Below are 15602 nucleotides of genomic sequence, written 5' to 3'. Positions count from 1 at the left end.
GCGTAATAATTTTAAAGCTATAAGGCGAATTTGGATATTTGATGGTGGTAAAAATGCCATGGAAAAAATATATCCTTGGATAAATACACAATTTAAGTTTACTTTGACGGTATGCAATTCACATCGTTCAATGGTTATATCATGTTTTGTACTTTATCAGACCTTATATGATTTCTTTGGAGAAATTTTATTAAAAATTAAATTTATACAACCACTAGTCGTAAAAAAATTAAAATTAAAATTTAACACTTTATACTGTCTTAGGCTGAAACTATTTAAATTTTTATATAACGTATCCATGAAATGTTACAACTAAAACAAATCCAATAGTTTAAAGTAACAAATTGTTCATGCATACAGACCGACGAGAAGCGCATAAAGTTTAATATAAAGATATGATACACCAATACAGATAATTTGAAAAAATTAAAATTTTAAAAAATGAACGAAAAGATTGATTTACAGTCCCCCCACAATCATGGGTCACACACAACCATTAGTCACCGAGCATTTGAACAGCTGATTGCTGCTGAACTGAATGAAATTATTTCATATTATATTTTTTTAATTTATCGATAGTGTCATCAAAATGCATTAAAAATATTATGTGTGCGCTTGATAACAGAAAATCGCTGTTTGAATAGTTTTTGTCATACTTTAACTATTACCTGTTGAACTATCGCACAAATTTCCAATGGTATAAGGTTGACATCTTGAACCGTTAAGCCCCTTATGCGGGTATTTCAAAATTTCCAACAAAATAAATAGGTCTCATATAAGCACAAAGGTCGAGTTAACATTTTACAAATAAAACAGAGCTAATAAAATGCGAAATTTAAATAATATTTGCAAAATAAAATTGACCCATAACTGTTACAGCATCTACCAAATTTCACACAATCATGGGTCACTTTTTTGCTAGCAAAGCAAAACATTTCTTGGTTGCTATAGCTCTACCCAAATGCCCCTGGAATTTATACTATCAAAGAATGCCCCTGAATGTTTGCCAGAAACATGATGATTTCCATGTTGATTTTCGGGTGTTGCCATGGACTTCTATGTGACTAATAATTGTAAGCAATTTGACTTATAATTGTTACGGTCTTCAATATTGACCCATAATTGTGGTTTTGAAAAACGTTGACTGTTTCGGTAAATTATGTTATTTTTAAACAAGATTTCAATGAAAAACATATTTGAACTCAAAGAGGAAGCATTTAATGACTGAAATTCATGCAATGCTTGATATTTGGTCTACTAACACCCGAATAAACGAACATTTTGTGGTGGAGGGATACGTTAAGTGACTAATGATTGTGGGGGGACTGTACATGTTAATTTTTTCTGACCAACTGACTATTTTAAAATGGAGCTATCAGATAGAATTGACTCTTCTACCAGGCTAATTTATTCTAATTTAATTGAAAACAAACTTAAATTTTTCAAAGGAGTGTTTTTTTTTCATAATCATTTAGATTTATGAAAACTTAACTCGAATCAATGTAAAGTCGTCTATAATTTATCGTTCACCCAGAATGTTGCTCACGCTTCATCGTACTACCCCAGATGGCAGCAGCCAGAGTTCCGAAAATCACTCGGAAGAAACGCTCAGGATAAGTTTCTAGTTGGAAAAATTCAAAGCTGAATGCTGCTGCCTGTAGTTCCCTATAGCGTCGGCAGAACGACAATGCGAAGTCAATGTAAACAAGATTCAAAAGCGAAAGCGGATTCGCATCAAAGTCGATCTCTCAAGCGCACTACCTGGTGTATCAGAAGTGATTGAGGCACTTACTGATACAAGATCCAATTCGAAAATCCACTCACTCACTCACTCAAATTCAATCAATGCGGCCTTACATCGGTTCATACGGCCTGCGTACTTTCTACCATAGCGGCAGATACACTGCGTGCGTGTTTGAATGGCTATGTTGGTCCTCCCCAACAACAGCAACAACAAAGCAAGATGTATCAGGCAGACAGCAGTCGATCATCGATCAGTAAATGAATGAGTGAGTGAGTGAGTGAGCAAGAAAAGTTATCGAGTGAAAAAAGAAACTGAAAATCAGGTAGCTCCTCAATCAGTTGAGAATTCCAACTGGAGAAGGAACGTCTCTCTTTCAAATTTTATTTCTTTGATTCTCGGAGCAGCGCTGTCGAACACAATCTTTGCCCCGCTGGGAGATAAACCAACCGACAATTTAGGTTTTGCTTTCGCTGTTGAAAAAGTTTCGGTCTCTCTCATGAGAATTGAGTGATTTTCGGAACACTGGCAGCAGCGCAGCTTCGAAATAGCGGATACCAAGGTTCTTAGATACACTAGGTTCCCCGACTTTTACAGTAAGTAGGCGAGAAGTGAGCGGGGCTCTCAATGAGTTTGTTTATTTTTTGCTCAGCTTTTCTGTGGTTTGTTGGTAAACAAACTTCATGAGTTCCGTATAGTTGCATAGCCTACATAGCCAAAATGGCTGAATCGGGAATTCGTTATTCGGGAACACCTCCTGAATATATACCCACCTTGGCGGATACTATCTTGCCCGATATCAAGGTGGGTATATATTCAGGAGGTGTTCCCGAATAACGAATTCCCGATTCAGCCATTTTGGCTATGTAGGCTATGCAACTATGCGGAACTCATGAAGTTTGTTTACCAACAAACCACAGAAAAGCTGAGCAAAAAATAAACAAACTCATTGAGAGCCCCGCTCACTCCTCGCCTACTTACTGTGAAAGTCGGAGAACCTAGTGTATCTAAGAACCTTGCCCGATATACCTTCAAGCCCGTATATTGTCATTGAAGTTGAAATCCGAAGTTTTCGCGCTGGTGATCGGTAACCTTGCCAACTAGCGACGTTGTGAAATATCATTACTGGCAACGCTTTTGTAAAGTAATAACCAGCGTGCCTCACGCAGCGAAAAGATTTTTTATTTCAAAGGAAAGTGCCGCAAAAACAAAGGATTTTTTCCTTTGATCTTGGGATAAATAAAAATTCCTTTGTGTCAAATGAATTTTCGTTTGTTTCAAAGAATTTATCTTTTGAAAAATCTTTGATTCAAAATACTAGTACTTTGATACAAAAAACAGTTTCTTTTGATTTAATGTTGCTTTGTTTTGCCACAAGGTAATTTAATTTAGATTTAAAAGCATTAATTCATTGGACCATTTTCTATTTATTCCAATTGGAAGAAATATTTTCTGTTGTTTTAAAATTCCTATTAGGAATTTCAAATAATAAAAAGAAACGATTTTAAAAATAAAATTTATTTTCTTTCACAAATAAATTAAACACTAGGTCACAAACTGGTTTACTTTAATCGAATCATCTGGTTTCAATTTTCGTGGACCTGATCGTTGGATTGGAGCGGTGTCACCTCGGATGAGGCATCCATGGACTTGGAAAGCCATTCATCGGCCGTGGTCCTGTAAAATTGCAAGCACTTATTGAAATTCTTCAATATTTATTCTTTAATTAACATTCAATTACTTACCATACTTTATCCGGAATCCTGCTAACCAAGCTAATTCTGATCCACATTTTAACACGACCAGCCAAACTTGAACCGATTTTTCGTTTTAAATTCTTCTTGCTCAATGCAAAAAACCTTCTAAGTTTGAAGTTTTTATTTTAAGAAATTATTCCATTGCATTGAATACATTTTTCTTTGGTTGAAAGAAAATTTACTTTGTTTCCAAATAAATTTGCAATTGAACAAATGTCTTTTGAATCAAAGAATTTGTTTAAAACCAAAGTCCAAAATTTTTCGATTCAAAAAATTAATTCTTTCTTTCAAAAATTATTCATTTGAAACAAAACCATAATTCATCGATTCAAAGTAAACAGGAGATTGAATCCAAAAAATGAATTTTTTGAATCAAAGTCAGTTTTGTTTTGTTTCAAAATCCAAGTTTTCTCTGCGTGCTATACAGCTACGGGTGGTTGCATATTGAGCAACAGTAGGCAAGGAGTACCAAAAGTTTTTCATTGGTGGGGGGTGGAGACGGAGCGCTTTTTGACAGCGAATTGTTCGCCTACCATGCCTATGATTACGATTGCCTGTCACAAGATGGACGATTCCGTGTATTCACGCAGAGTAAACTTGAATTTTGGAACGAATTAAATCTGACTTTGATTCAAAACATTCATTTTTTTGAATCCAGCTCCTGTTTTCTTTGAATCAATGAATTATAGTTTTTATTGAAAAGAATAATTTTTGAAAGAAAGAAAATATTTTTTGAATTGAATAACTTTGGACTTCGATTTCAAACAAATTCTTTGATTCAAAAGAAATTTGTTCAATTGCATATTTTCTTAGAAACAAAGTAAATTTTCTTTCAACCGAAGAAAAATGTTTTAAACTGAAAAGAATAATTTTTTGAAACAAAAACTTCAAACTTAGAAGATATTTTGCATTGACTTGCAAGAAGAACAGAAAACCGAAAAATCGAATAAAGTTCGGCCGCTCGTTTTGAAAATCAAACCAGTGAATCGGAGTAAGCTATTGTGCGTTTAGATAAAAATTTTATAAACGTCTTTGGTGAACTGGCATCATGGCTGACTTCCGACCAAAACATTTTGAGTCATTTTATTTAAGCGTGCGCCAAATTCACATAAAATCAACGTTGCCACAAATTCATTTGAATCGTTTGTGTATCTCTTTCTTGCCCGTAAGAGTATATTTCACGCGAACATAAACGATTGCTGACGAAAACAGTAACAGCAACAACAACAAAAAAACATTTCAACCCCGGCAGAGGGTGGCTTGTACAAAATATTTCGATCCCGACCGATTTTACTCAAACCGTTTGGGCGATGATACAAGCAGTGCCATACACGATGCAAATCGTGTTCTCAGCAACAAAATTTCATCGCATTTGTACCAATGTTGTGTAGTCTGTGACCCGCTTTATGTATTTAGAGATACTCTGGTGGATACACATTTATGTGTGGCAACCTTGCATATAGTACACTGTTATTTTTTAAACACAACTGTCAAAAGTTCGGAAGTAAGTTCGGGATCGGAAGTCCGGACTTCCGAAGTAAAATTTAGTGCTGGCGCTATAATATAAATAAGGAGGAGGCCCCCGAGCCCTTCGTCACAGTCGCGCAGATTCCAGCCAGCGACAACAGTCGTCCCGGCCCTGTGTTCGAAGAAGGCAACGGGGCTCTCCAGCCTGTGCAATCAGGCAAGTACCCATTTATATCTTTCGCTGCGTTCAGTGACCCGTCCTCGTCTTGCAGAAGCCCTCCTGTCTTTCATCAGAAAACGTCGCAACACATTTTTGAGCCATCCATGAACATTCTGCGCCTGTATTACCAGAACGTGCGTGGTTTGAAATCTAAAATTTCTGAATGCTTTATTGCCGCATCTGAACTATGCTACGAAATCTACACATTCACCGAAACCTGGCTTGATTCTTCAATACCTTCTAGTCAACTATTCGGTTCTGAGTTTAATGTTTTTCGCTGCGACAGAAATAGTGCCAATAGCCGTCGTAGTCGAGGTGGCGGGGTCCTCATAGCGGTTTCAAGCAAGCTTAGTTCATCAATCGTTACATTTAACGACGATAGCATAGAAAACTTGTGGGTGAAGGTGTCCAATGGAAGTAACTCATTCTTGATTGGATCAGCATATATACCACCGGAAAAAAGTCAGGATAGCTCAATTATCGAGTTACATGTTGATGCGTTATCAGAAGCTAGAATACAACACCCTTCAAGTAGTATTATTTTTCTTGGTGACTTCAATCAGCCGCAATTGTTGTGGATTCCTGGACCAAGTAACAGCATGGTGTTGGATTCTTCCTCATTATTGAACACTGCTAGTGCTCAACTCTTGGACGGAACAACATTGAATGGAATGAATCAACGAAACGGGATACGTAACTTCCAAAATCGAACGTTGGATTTGGTTTTTTTGGATGAATCTATTATTATCAGCTCCATAATCGAGGCCAGCGATGTCGTCGTCCCAATAGACATGTATCATCCTCCTTTACAATTTGAAATTTCGTTCCCGAATCCCATTGAGTTTGTAGAGGTTTTCGATACATCTGCTCGTGACTTTAGTCGTGCGGATTTCGATACAATCAACCGTGTTCTCTCTGAATATGATTGGTCTAATTTCCATAGCTGTACTGATGTTGATATGGCTGTTAGTACTTTTTGCGCAATTTTGGATGATGTTTTTGACCAATCCGTACCCCTGGTGCGGCCTCCTCTTCGACCTCCTTGGACTAATGCTCACCTGAAGCGTTTGAAACAGACACGTTCGAAATTGCTGCGGAAGTTTTGTAATTCCAGGTGCCCATTTACAAAAATCAAACTAAATGATGCTACAAAACGATATAGGATATACAATCGACTTTGCTATCGCCTTTATGTAAATCGCACTCAGAGTAAACTTCGGCGTAATCCAAAACAGTTCTGGAAATTTGTGAACTCCAAACGGAAAGAATCCGGTCTTCCTGCGATACTCCAATTAAATAGTAGATTTGCTACGTCACCTGCTGAAAAATGCAACCTTTTTGCAACGCACTTCTCCAGTATCTTTTCAGTCGAATCGCCAACTGCCGATCAGCTAAACGCTGCCGTCACGCGATTACCCATTGATGTTCTGGATCTGGACGTTTTTGCTATTAGTGAGGAAATGGTCTCAGAGGCTATCATTAATTTGAAGTATTCCACTTCATTCGGACAAGATGGAATACCAGCGTGCGTATTGAAAAAATGTCGCAATTCACTGATAAAACCTCTTACCCACATCTTTAATCAGTCCCTGGTACAACAGAAATTCCCTTCCATCTGGAAAAAATCGCATATGAGTCCAGTCCACAAAAAAGGCGACAAACAAGATGTTCTTAATTACAGAGGTGTCACATCGCTAGCTGCATGCTCAAAGGTATTGGAGAGGATCGTCAACGATGTTATGTTCTCAGCTTGTCGGAACTGGATCTCTGAGAATCAGCATGGATTTTTCCCTAAACGATCGGTAACTTCAAATCTAACAGTTTTCACATCCTTCTGTATATCGAAAATGGATGGCGGCAAACAAATCGATGCTATTTACACAGATATATCAGCTGCATTCGATTCAGTGAATCATGAAATCCTCCTGAAAAAATTGCAACGCTTAGGATTTTCCGAAAGACTGTGTGCATGGATAAAAAGTTACCTAACGAATCGCCGATTAGCTGTTAAAATTGGTTCTGCTGAATCTTTTGATTTCATTCCAAACTCTGGCGTACCACAAGGCAGCAATCTGGGTCCATTACTGTTTACGCTGTTCTGTAATGATATAAATTTGCTACTCATGGGATGTGGCGTTCTCCAGTATGCAGACGATCTAAAAATATATTTAGTTATAAACAGTCTAGCTGATTGTTACGCGTTACAACGCTTCCTGGATATAGTAGTGAGCTGGTGTGCCTGTAATTTATTGGTTTTGAGCGTTTCGAAGTGCTGTATTATAACTTTTGGGCGCAGGAAACATCCGTTCTTGTATAATTACAATATACTGGGTGAGCAGTTGCATCGTGTGGAGGAAATAAAGGATCTTGGCGTCTTATTGGACATTCGTATGACTTTTAAACGTCATTACTCTGTGGTACTTGAAAAGGCAAACCGCATGCTGGGATTCATCATACGTTTGAGTAAAGAATTCACCGATCCGATCTGCTTGCGAGCTCTGTATTGCTGCCTGGTTCGATCTATACTGGAATCGGCGAACCTGGTATGGTGGCCTTTCGAAGCTGCTTGGATTACGCGTTTTGAGGCCATTCAACGACGATTTGTGCGTTATGCTCTTCGTGAGCTACCCTGGGAGAATCCTTTAAACCTGCCACCTTATGCCCTGCTTGGTCTCCAGACGTTATCGAATCGTCATTCCATCGGCCAATCTCTATTCGTGGCAAAGATTTTACGGAACGAAATCGATTGCGCATGGCTGCTTTCCCGATGTAACATCTATGCACCAGAACGAACTCTTCGCAATCGAAATTGGCTCTCTCTGGAATCAAGAAGTACACGCTATGGCAGCAACGACCCTCTACGTTCCGCAATAACATGCTTTTTACGTCATTTTACACACTTTGACTTTAATGTATCCGTTTCAATTTTTAGACGTCGGATTGAATCTGATTTAAGCGTACAATTACGAAACTAAGAATGCCTATAATGTTATGTACAAATAGTATTAAGTAGATCATTAAGACACCTATGTCAGATGATATTATTTTCAATAAACAATAAACAATAAACAATAAATAAGGAGGATTCAGGATGCAAAATGGTAAGTGTAAGTTAATAAATACTGAATATTTAAGTGAATTCAAGATTTTCTAAAACGCTTGTATAGTTACAGGACCACGGCCGACGGATAGATTTCCAAGTCTCTCGAACATGGAGAAAGATGCGCAAAGTAACACCTCCCCAAATCCCGCGGTCGTATTTTTTCGGCCCAATCTTCAACGGCAATCACCAGTCGGACCAGCCAGCAGCTGGAGTGGCTTTCGGAAGTTTATTGACCGGCCCATGGAGAATGCGAAACTTTGTCAACGATAACAAGGACCCTACTCGGTTAAAGTGAACCAGTGTTTTATGTGTTTGTGAATAAAAATGAATTTAAGAACTAAAATTGTATCTTTTTATTATTCAAACTACTAATAGGAACTTCGAAACAACAGGGTAAAAATCTTCCAATTGGAATAAATGGAAAATGGTTCAATGAATAAATGCTTTTAAATCTATATCTAAATTACCTTTGAGCAAATATAATAACTTTAAATCAAATGAAACTGGTTTTTGTATCAAAGCATTAATATTTTCAATCTAAGATTTTCAAAAGAAAAAATCTCTGAAACAGAGAAAAAAGCATTTGAACCAAAGGATTTTTTATTTATATCAAAACCATAGGAAAAAATCCTTTGTTTTTGCAGCACTTTCCTTTGAAATAAAAAATCTTTGGTATAAGAACACACCCGAAGTTGTACACGTCCTGATAATAACTTGTCGCCAGTGAGTGTCGCTAGTAAATGTCGCCAGCGCTCATTGACGATATTGTGTCGCCAGTCCAGCGCTGTAAAATCAGTTGAGCGACAATGGATTTTTCTCAGAGTAGGTAAGTTAAACCTAACGTCGGAAGTAGTGCGCTGGAATCGTACGGTGACCCGCCATCCAGCGCACTACTTCCGACGTTAGGTTTAACTTACCTACTCCGAGAAAAATCCATTGTCGCTCAACTGATTTTACAGTTTTTCCCTGTAACGACAATAACTCCGGTTTGGGGATTCAGCGACAATAGAAAGCAACATTGGAATCAACCTGCGTCAGGTTCTATCAAACTGTCCGGACGAAGAAAAGAACATTTTGGATTTCTTTGAAGCAAATTGATATCACAAATATAACTGGCAACCAGTACTTCACTTGACACGGAGGAGAGGGGATGAATAACACGAGAGTGTTAAAATCCCAGAAAAACAAAAAAAAAAACAAAAACAAATTACATTCGGTTTTTGCTGCAGTCGCAACTATTGATTGTGACTCTTTGATCAGAAATAAGATCTCATAAGTATTTTCGGGCCAACTAAGGCTTATAATATAAATTTTGTTTTTTGGTAAATTTTGTTGTGATTTCGTCTAGCAATAAACCAAAAAAAAAGTATGTCCTTATCAACATTGTACAAAAAAGCTCTCGTCAAATATCCGGTGTTGGTGCAATCAGTTCAATCGGGAATCCTCATGGGATCAGGCGATGTGATAGCGCAAACGCTGGTTGAAAGGCGAAAACTTACCGATATTGAAGGAATGCGAGCGTTTCGATTTTTCGGCATCGGTTTCTGCATTGGGGTAAGTCTGCCAAATGTGACATCAAATGCGATTACGTATAACTAGGTATTAACATTGGCTCATATTTTCCACAGGGCCCGGGGCTACGTAAATGGTACGGAGTGTTGGATAAGCACGTAACAGGAAGCAGCAAAACAGTTGCTACCTTCAAAAAGGTAGCTCTCGATCAGTTAGTGTTTGCTCCAATATTCCTTGGCACGCTTATCGGTACCATTGGGTTTCTGCAAGGGAACAACAAAACTGAAATTGAAAGTAAATTAAGGAATGAATATAAAGACATTCTGCTGACAAACTACTATATCTGGCCCTGGGTACAGCTGACAAACTTTTACCTGGTACCTTTAAATTATCAGGTTCTGGTGGTTCAGTTTGTCGCAGTATTTTGGAATACTTATCTCTCGTGGAAAACTAATTGCACCGAATCGAACAATAAGCCGATCACCGTTAAGAATATTGAAGATGTTTCGGATGAGTCGCCCTTGTGAAAATCGTCTAGGTAATTGTGTGTAGACGATGCATATACATATTTAGGTTTGTTGACTTTCACGCGTTAGAAAATGTGATACAACTTAAAGAGTAGCACGCGCGGGGTAACATTAACATGAACAAGCTTCAACCAGAGTAACATGGCATTGACATGTTTGTTTTAAGTAATAGTTTAACACAATATTTCAAAAGATTGTAAACCATAGTGCATGCGAAAAGTTAAGGAATAAAATACAGTTGCCATATTGAGACAGTTTTGTCGCTTCAAAATGTAAAATGTAAAGAAAGTCTGATTGCCTCACTTGATTTAAGTAAAGCGAAAACAAAAACTGTTATGACATTCTTAAGTGTTTACCCCCTAGGAATGTTTTTAACCCCTTAATACATGACTTTATTTAAATGAGTATTACTCTTGGATTTTATCGACTTTTTTGGCGAGTTTTAATATAAAAAACCAATTTTTACCAGTTGTCCAGACGTTGAGTTTTGCAGGATCGAATCAGTGATACAATATCATTTAAATTCGAATAACACCAAGTTTTATTTATTTATACAACTTGTTTTTAAAAGGCCTTTACTTTAGTTTTTTGTGCCGAATATGTTCACCTCACTAGGCCGTTATAGTCGCGACGACTCAACGATAAGAAATATAATACTGGATTTGTTTATGCCGAGTGTTGCACTAGTGTTGCACTGGTGCACCACTAGATGCTGTCAAACTGTTTGTTTATTCGGACGGTGTTGCACTGGTTTTGACCTGGTGTTGCACTGCCATCGGGCGGTGTTGCCCCGAAAATTTTGTCAGTGTTGCGAGAGAGCGTGTGAGTGAGCGAGGTAGCAATACACTGGCGACGATTTGTGTTTGTTTTTATCGGGTACGGTGGAACACTCCACGAGTGGAGAAAACAAATACAGTATAAGAACATAAAAAATAACACAAGTGGAAAAATAATTTTTGAAATCGTTGATTTATTTCAGTAGGATTTTGCTGGTACTTCAAAACTTTGTGCATTTGATGCAGGAAGGTGTTTGTTATTGATTCAGATTAAAAAAATATATTAGAGTTATCAAGAAATATCAGCAATTTTCCAAAAAAAAATCTTTTAAAAAAATGTATGGATTTTCGGAATTTTTATGCATATTTCCTAAGTATCTCACACATACATTTGAATATCGTGATAAAACTACGAATTTTTTTCTTTTTTGGAAAAAAATATATAAATCAAAATTATTCACGAGTTTCCGATATAATTGGATTTCAGCTAGTGTTGTTTTAAAACAAGACTACATTAAAGGGTTAAGTTAACCCATACCGAAAAAAAGATTAAGTTTTTCTCGTATACATATTTTAAATTTTCGCTTATCCTACTCACTACTTCCCCACATTCCGCGGGATTTTACTGTATTTTAACTAACGATAACAAAATGAAGTGAACAATAAAAAACAAGAAAAATATTTTTACGCCAAAGACTATCGTTTTACGATTCATTCGTTAAAAGGAAAGTTCGAAGATTTCAAACAAACTAGGAAATAATGAAAGGTAAAAATGTTGGATTTATTTAAAATTTAACCGAAATACCGGAATCATTTCTCAAATATGTTTTGTAGAATAGTTAGATGCTGCTGTTGCAAAAACTGCACAATAAGTTCATCTAGGTCCTCGTTACATCGTGTTATCTGTTGTCTTATGATTTGCTTGAAGTCTTCCTTCACACCCTTATCCGCGCCTCGTGTCCCTATTCGCCTGGAACCAGCGGCAGCCAAATTACTGGTGGTCTGTGGTAATGCAATTTCTAATTTTACATCAGGACAGTTTTGCCATATGTACATGAATTCTTCAATGATATCCACGTTGATTATGTAGTTTGTAAATAGGAGATAAGTAAATTGTCTTCGGGATTTGATTATTTCAAAAATAATCTCCACCATCGTTGACTCGTGTGGCCAGTTTAGCTGACACAGAACCAGCATATTGCCCATAAGGGAATTGGTGCATTCGGGATCTCCTAGTTTAGCCTTGAGCAGAATGATAAGCGTTTGAACAATATAATGAAGGATCGAGCGTTTTGTTAACGGCATTAACAATAAAACACGAGGTGCTAGAGAATGGCCCACAGTCTGAAGGTATGACCCATTAGTAGTAGGTAGATTTTGTAAAATACTGTTCATCAACTCGAAAAAGTGAACGTTGATGTTGCCTTGAATCAATGCCAGACCAAAAAGGCGCACATTTTTCTCTAACTGAGTCATGTTCCGTGCATTTTGTGATTGTAGTAAGTTATGGGTTTCGTCATGATGTCCAACATACACAGAGAGATCAATCAGAAACTTTTGTATCCACACGGATAAGGCAGGAATGCAAAAAATTAGCTGAGTGAAATCGGCTTTCAAAATTTCATTTGAATGGAGCAATTGCCAACAATTGTAAGCAGTCACAAGACAGTTTGGAGCATCTGGATTCACAAGACCGTTAACGATCACCTGTGGAATTTCTATTACGTTCTCATGTTGATGTCGTTTAATGTCCAACTTGATCTCCTTTAAACCTTCCATCAGAATAACTTCGATGTCGTTGTCTTTCTGCTTGAGATGTGAAAACTGAATATATTCTTGCAGTGATAAAACAAATATAATAGTTGCACAAAACAGTATTTGTTTGTTTTCAGATGGTCTAGGTGGAGCAGCTTGTACGATATGGATAATCTTTTGCCAGTAGATATCTTTACTCCAACTTTTTTTGTAAGGCATAAAAACTTCCCATTTCAAAATTTTACCACAAAAATCGAGTAACTCGAATATTTTTCGCCAATTCTCCGCAGTTAATCGAACTTTGTCTTCTGTTTCACTCAGCATCTGATTCAAATAGTATTCGAAGCAAACGGCCATGATTTGATGGACCAATTTATTCGACAACTCTGGTGTCCTGTTGAATACCAGAGGAATAGCTTCCTGAACAAGCATTTCTTTAAAGCTGGGAATGGCGATATTTTGAACTAATGTTTCTAGGAGCCTTGGCTAAAAGTTAGGGAAAAAATCCTTATGTATTTGAAAAAACAAGCGATTTATGATGCAGAAGTATACTCACCGCATGAGTAGAGATAGCTTGAGGAAACCGTTTAAGCAGAAGTAAAATTAGGCGACAGTGATCCAGATTGTTATTGGAATGGGCCGCTGTAAGCAGCAATATTTTATGCTGCACTTCGTAGGATATGTACTGGAACATTTTGACATAAAACTCTTGCTCTGGCGTTGTGGTTCCCTCAGGAACTCGCAGAGCCGCAGTCATTAGCGAGATTTCGTTCAACAAACTTGCCGGTGTTTGATGCGCGTTCTGGAACGTCATGATACTGTAAGGAGAAAAGGGTTTTAACAATATTGAATATTCTCATTCAAATCTGTTATTCTTCCTCACATATAACTGAGACACTTGGCAGCCTCTTCAAAGTTTTTGCCATTCTTCTCTATTTCATAAGCCTCGAATTGAACCCCAAAGTCGTTTGGAAACAAGGTTTTTGCTGCAATGATCCATGCCTTGGCTGTGTATGGGTCGGCGGTCTTTTTAGCCCTCGCGATCAAATATTTTTCGCTCGATAGTACCTCCATCACTTGCGCTCGAATTTCAATAATTCTCGACACCTTTGCTGTTATTTAAATTAGCGAGCTGTTACATGGAAGTATAGAAAAATACCGGAGCACCGTAAACAAGTCAACAAATTTCCGTCCATTAAATACACTTCAAATAAAGTTTAACGAACTTTTGGTTAAATTTACAAAAAAAATGAGGATTTACACGCTAGAAATTTTTAAACCATTTATGATTCAAAAATAACAATTTTTGACCTTTTCCCAGGAAATGCCATTTTATGAGTTTTCCATGAGAATTCTTTGAATGAGAATTTCGTTTGTTATCGTTGGCGAAGTAAAGTTTAGAAGAACAGCTACGTTTACAGATACAATCACTATTTCTGAAACCGTAGAAGTATCGTAGCGACTGTTGAAAATACGGTTTTTTAGTATGCGGGAAGGCATAAATGGCTATTCTAGGGGAGAAGTTCGAATATGGTTATTTTTCAACCGAATGGGATTCTGGTGTAAAATTGTTACTTCCGGATCGTGGTAACAATAAAGCTGGATTTCCAAATTCGTAACGTTCCCTTTTATTCGTACGGGAGATGATCCACCCACATGCCCATCACGCAACGTGCAGATCACGATCAAGCATATCCTCACCAACTGTTCCTTATACCACACCCACAGATCCTCATGTTCCCTCTCAACATCACTCCGCCAAATCCTTGCCCCCGGACGAAGAGAAAAAGTTGGCTTACTCAAAAAATCGAATCTTCTACACCAACTTTAATTCCGAGCATTTAAAAACCCAAAGATAAAGATACGAAAAAGATAATATCAAGGAGAAATACAAAATGGATTGAAATATCTACGAAAAACACATGAAACACTTCGGGATGAATAAACGAACTTGGTTTAAAATCCCTGATGAGAAAAAAGGAAAAAAAAACAAACACTTAAGACCTTTTAAAAATCTGTTCAAATTGTCCTGGTTACCGTGAAAAACAAACAGAAAGCGCTAGAAAAAGATTTCTTGCATGTTCAGCAGACTATTATTTAAAGATAAAATTTAGAATACAGAAAGTTTAAAAATGATGCAGCAGGAGCAATTACTTCAAGTAGACCGACCCTGTCCGGATCCAGATCCGATTGTGGCTGCGGAAAATGAATCGGCAGCGCCTAGCACATACCAGATGCGACCTACGTTGGATCAAACGTTTAAGTCGGAACGAATCAAGCAGATAATTAATACCGTACTCAATGATACCTTGAGCGGTGAGTAGTCGGGATTTTTTTTTTTAATTTAGATCGAAAACATAGACTACTTTTTTACAGGTAAAAAATACACAGCGGTCGATGCTGCACGCTGGACCAAAACGTTAGCCGATGAGATAAGCCTGAAAGTGAAAGACCTGGAAATGAAACGATACAAACATGTGGTGCAGGTGGTTCTAGGACAGCAACTGGGAGCTGGCTGTAAGTACATCGCACGATGTCGCTGGGATGCTGAATGTGATAACCAAACCTCTGCAGAGTTCAAAAGTGCCACTATCTTCTGCATTGTCACAGTATTTGGGCTGTATCTTTATTAATATGATGTCGGGTCCCAACGTGATTTTACTCAACGACTATTGTTATGGAAAATTAACATTTTAGACTTAGGAGAAGTTTCATTCTCGAATATAAGACTTCTTTAATTATGA

General features: G+C 37.5%; 3 protein-coding genes across 3 annotated transcripts; 2 read left to right on the top strand and 1 right to left on the bottom strand.

Annotated features, from left to right (window-relative positions):
- Positions 1-9450: 9450 nt before the first annotated feature.
- Positions 9451-10983, top strand: LOC129759209 (protein Mpv17-like). Its single transcript, XM_055756617.1, has 2 exons — positions 9451-9842; positions 9917-10983. The coding sequence occupies exons 1-2, from the start codon at positions 9657-9659 to the stop codon at positions 10325-10327; spliced, it is 597 nt and encodes a 198-aa protein (XP_055612592.1). The 5' UTR covers positions 9451-9656; the 3' UTR covers positions 10328-10983.
- An 880-nt stretch (positions 10984-11863) lies between these two features.
- On the bottom strand, positions 11864-14085 carry LOC129759205 (integrator complex subunit 10-like). Its single transcript, XM_055756613.1, has 3 exons — positions 13742-14085; positions 13415-13676; positions 11864-13344 (listed from the first exon to the last, which is right to left on the bottom strand). Exons 1-3 carry the CDS (start codon positions 13930-13932, stop codon positions 11914-11916), a joined length of 1884 nt encoding a protein of 627 aa, XP_055612588.1. The 5' UTR covers positions 13933-14085; the 3' UTR covers positions 11864-11913.
- Positions 14086-14828: 743 nt separating this feature from the next.
- Positions 14829-15491, top strand: LOC129759210 (dynein light chain Tctex-type protein 2B-like). Its single transcript, XM_055756619.1, has 2 exons — positions 14829-15174; positions 15235-15491. The coding sequence occupies exons 1-2, from the start codon at positions 14991-14993 to the stop codon at positions 15489-15491; spliced, it is 441 nt and encodes a 146-aa protein (XP_055612594.1). The 5' UTR covers positions 14829-14990.
- The last annotated feature ends 111 nt before the right edge of the window (positions 15492-15602 follow it).

The sequence above is a fragment of the Uranotaenia lowii genome, unplaced genomic scaffold (genome assembly GCF_029784155.1).
Source record: "Uranotaenia lowii strain MFRU-FL unplaced genomic scaffold, ASM2978415v1 HiC_scaffold_120, whole genome shotgun sequence".
NCBI lineage: Eukaryota > Metazoa > Arthropoda > Insecta > Diptera > Culicidae > Uranotaenia > Uranotaenia lowii.
This window is presented reverse-complemented; position numbering and strand designations above follow the sequence as displayed.

Bases quoted from the DNA above. Each gene is read 5' to 3' on its own strand.
- LOC129759209 (XM_055756617.1), top strand. From the start codon at position 9,657: ATGTCCTTATCAACATTGTACAAAAAAGCTCTCGTCAAATATCCGGTG. The intron at 9,843-9,916 runs GTAAGTCTGCCA...TATTTTCCACAG, and splicing joins GCATCGGTTTCTGCATTGGG to GGCCCGGGGCTACGTAAATG.
- LOC129759205 (XM_055756613.1), bottom strand. From the start codon at position 13,932: ATGGAGGTACTATCGAGCGAAAAATATTTGATCGCGAGGGCTAAAAAG. The intron at 13,677-13,741 runs GTGAGGAAGAAT...TTCTCCTTACAG, and splicing joins GCCAAGTGTCTCAGTTATAT to TATCATGACGTTCCAGAACG. The intron at 13,345-13,414 runs GTGAGTATACTT...CCTAACTTTTAG, and splicing joins AAGCTATCTCTACTCATGCG to CCAAGGCTCCTAGAAACATT.
- LOC129759210 (XM_055756619.1), top strand. From the start codon at position 14,991: ATGATGCAGCAGGAGCAATTACTTCAAGTAGACCGACCCTGTCCGGAT. The intron at 15,175-15,234 runs GTGAGTAGTCGG...ACTTTTTTACAG, and splicing joins ACTCAATGATACCTTGAGCG to GTAAAAAATACACAGCGGTC.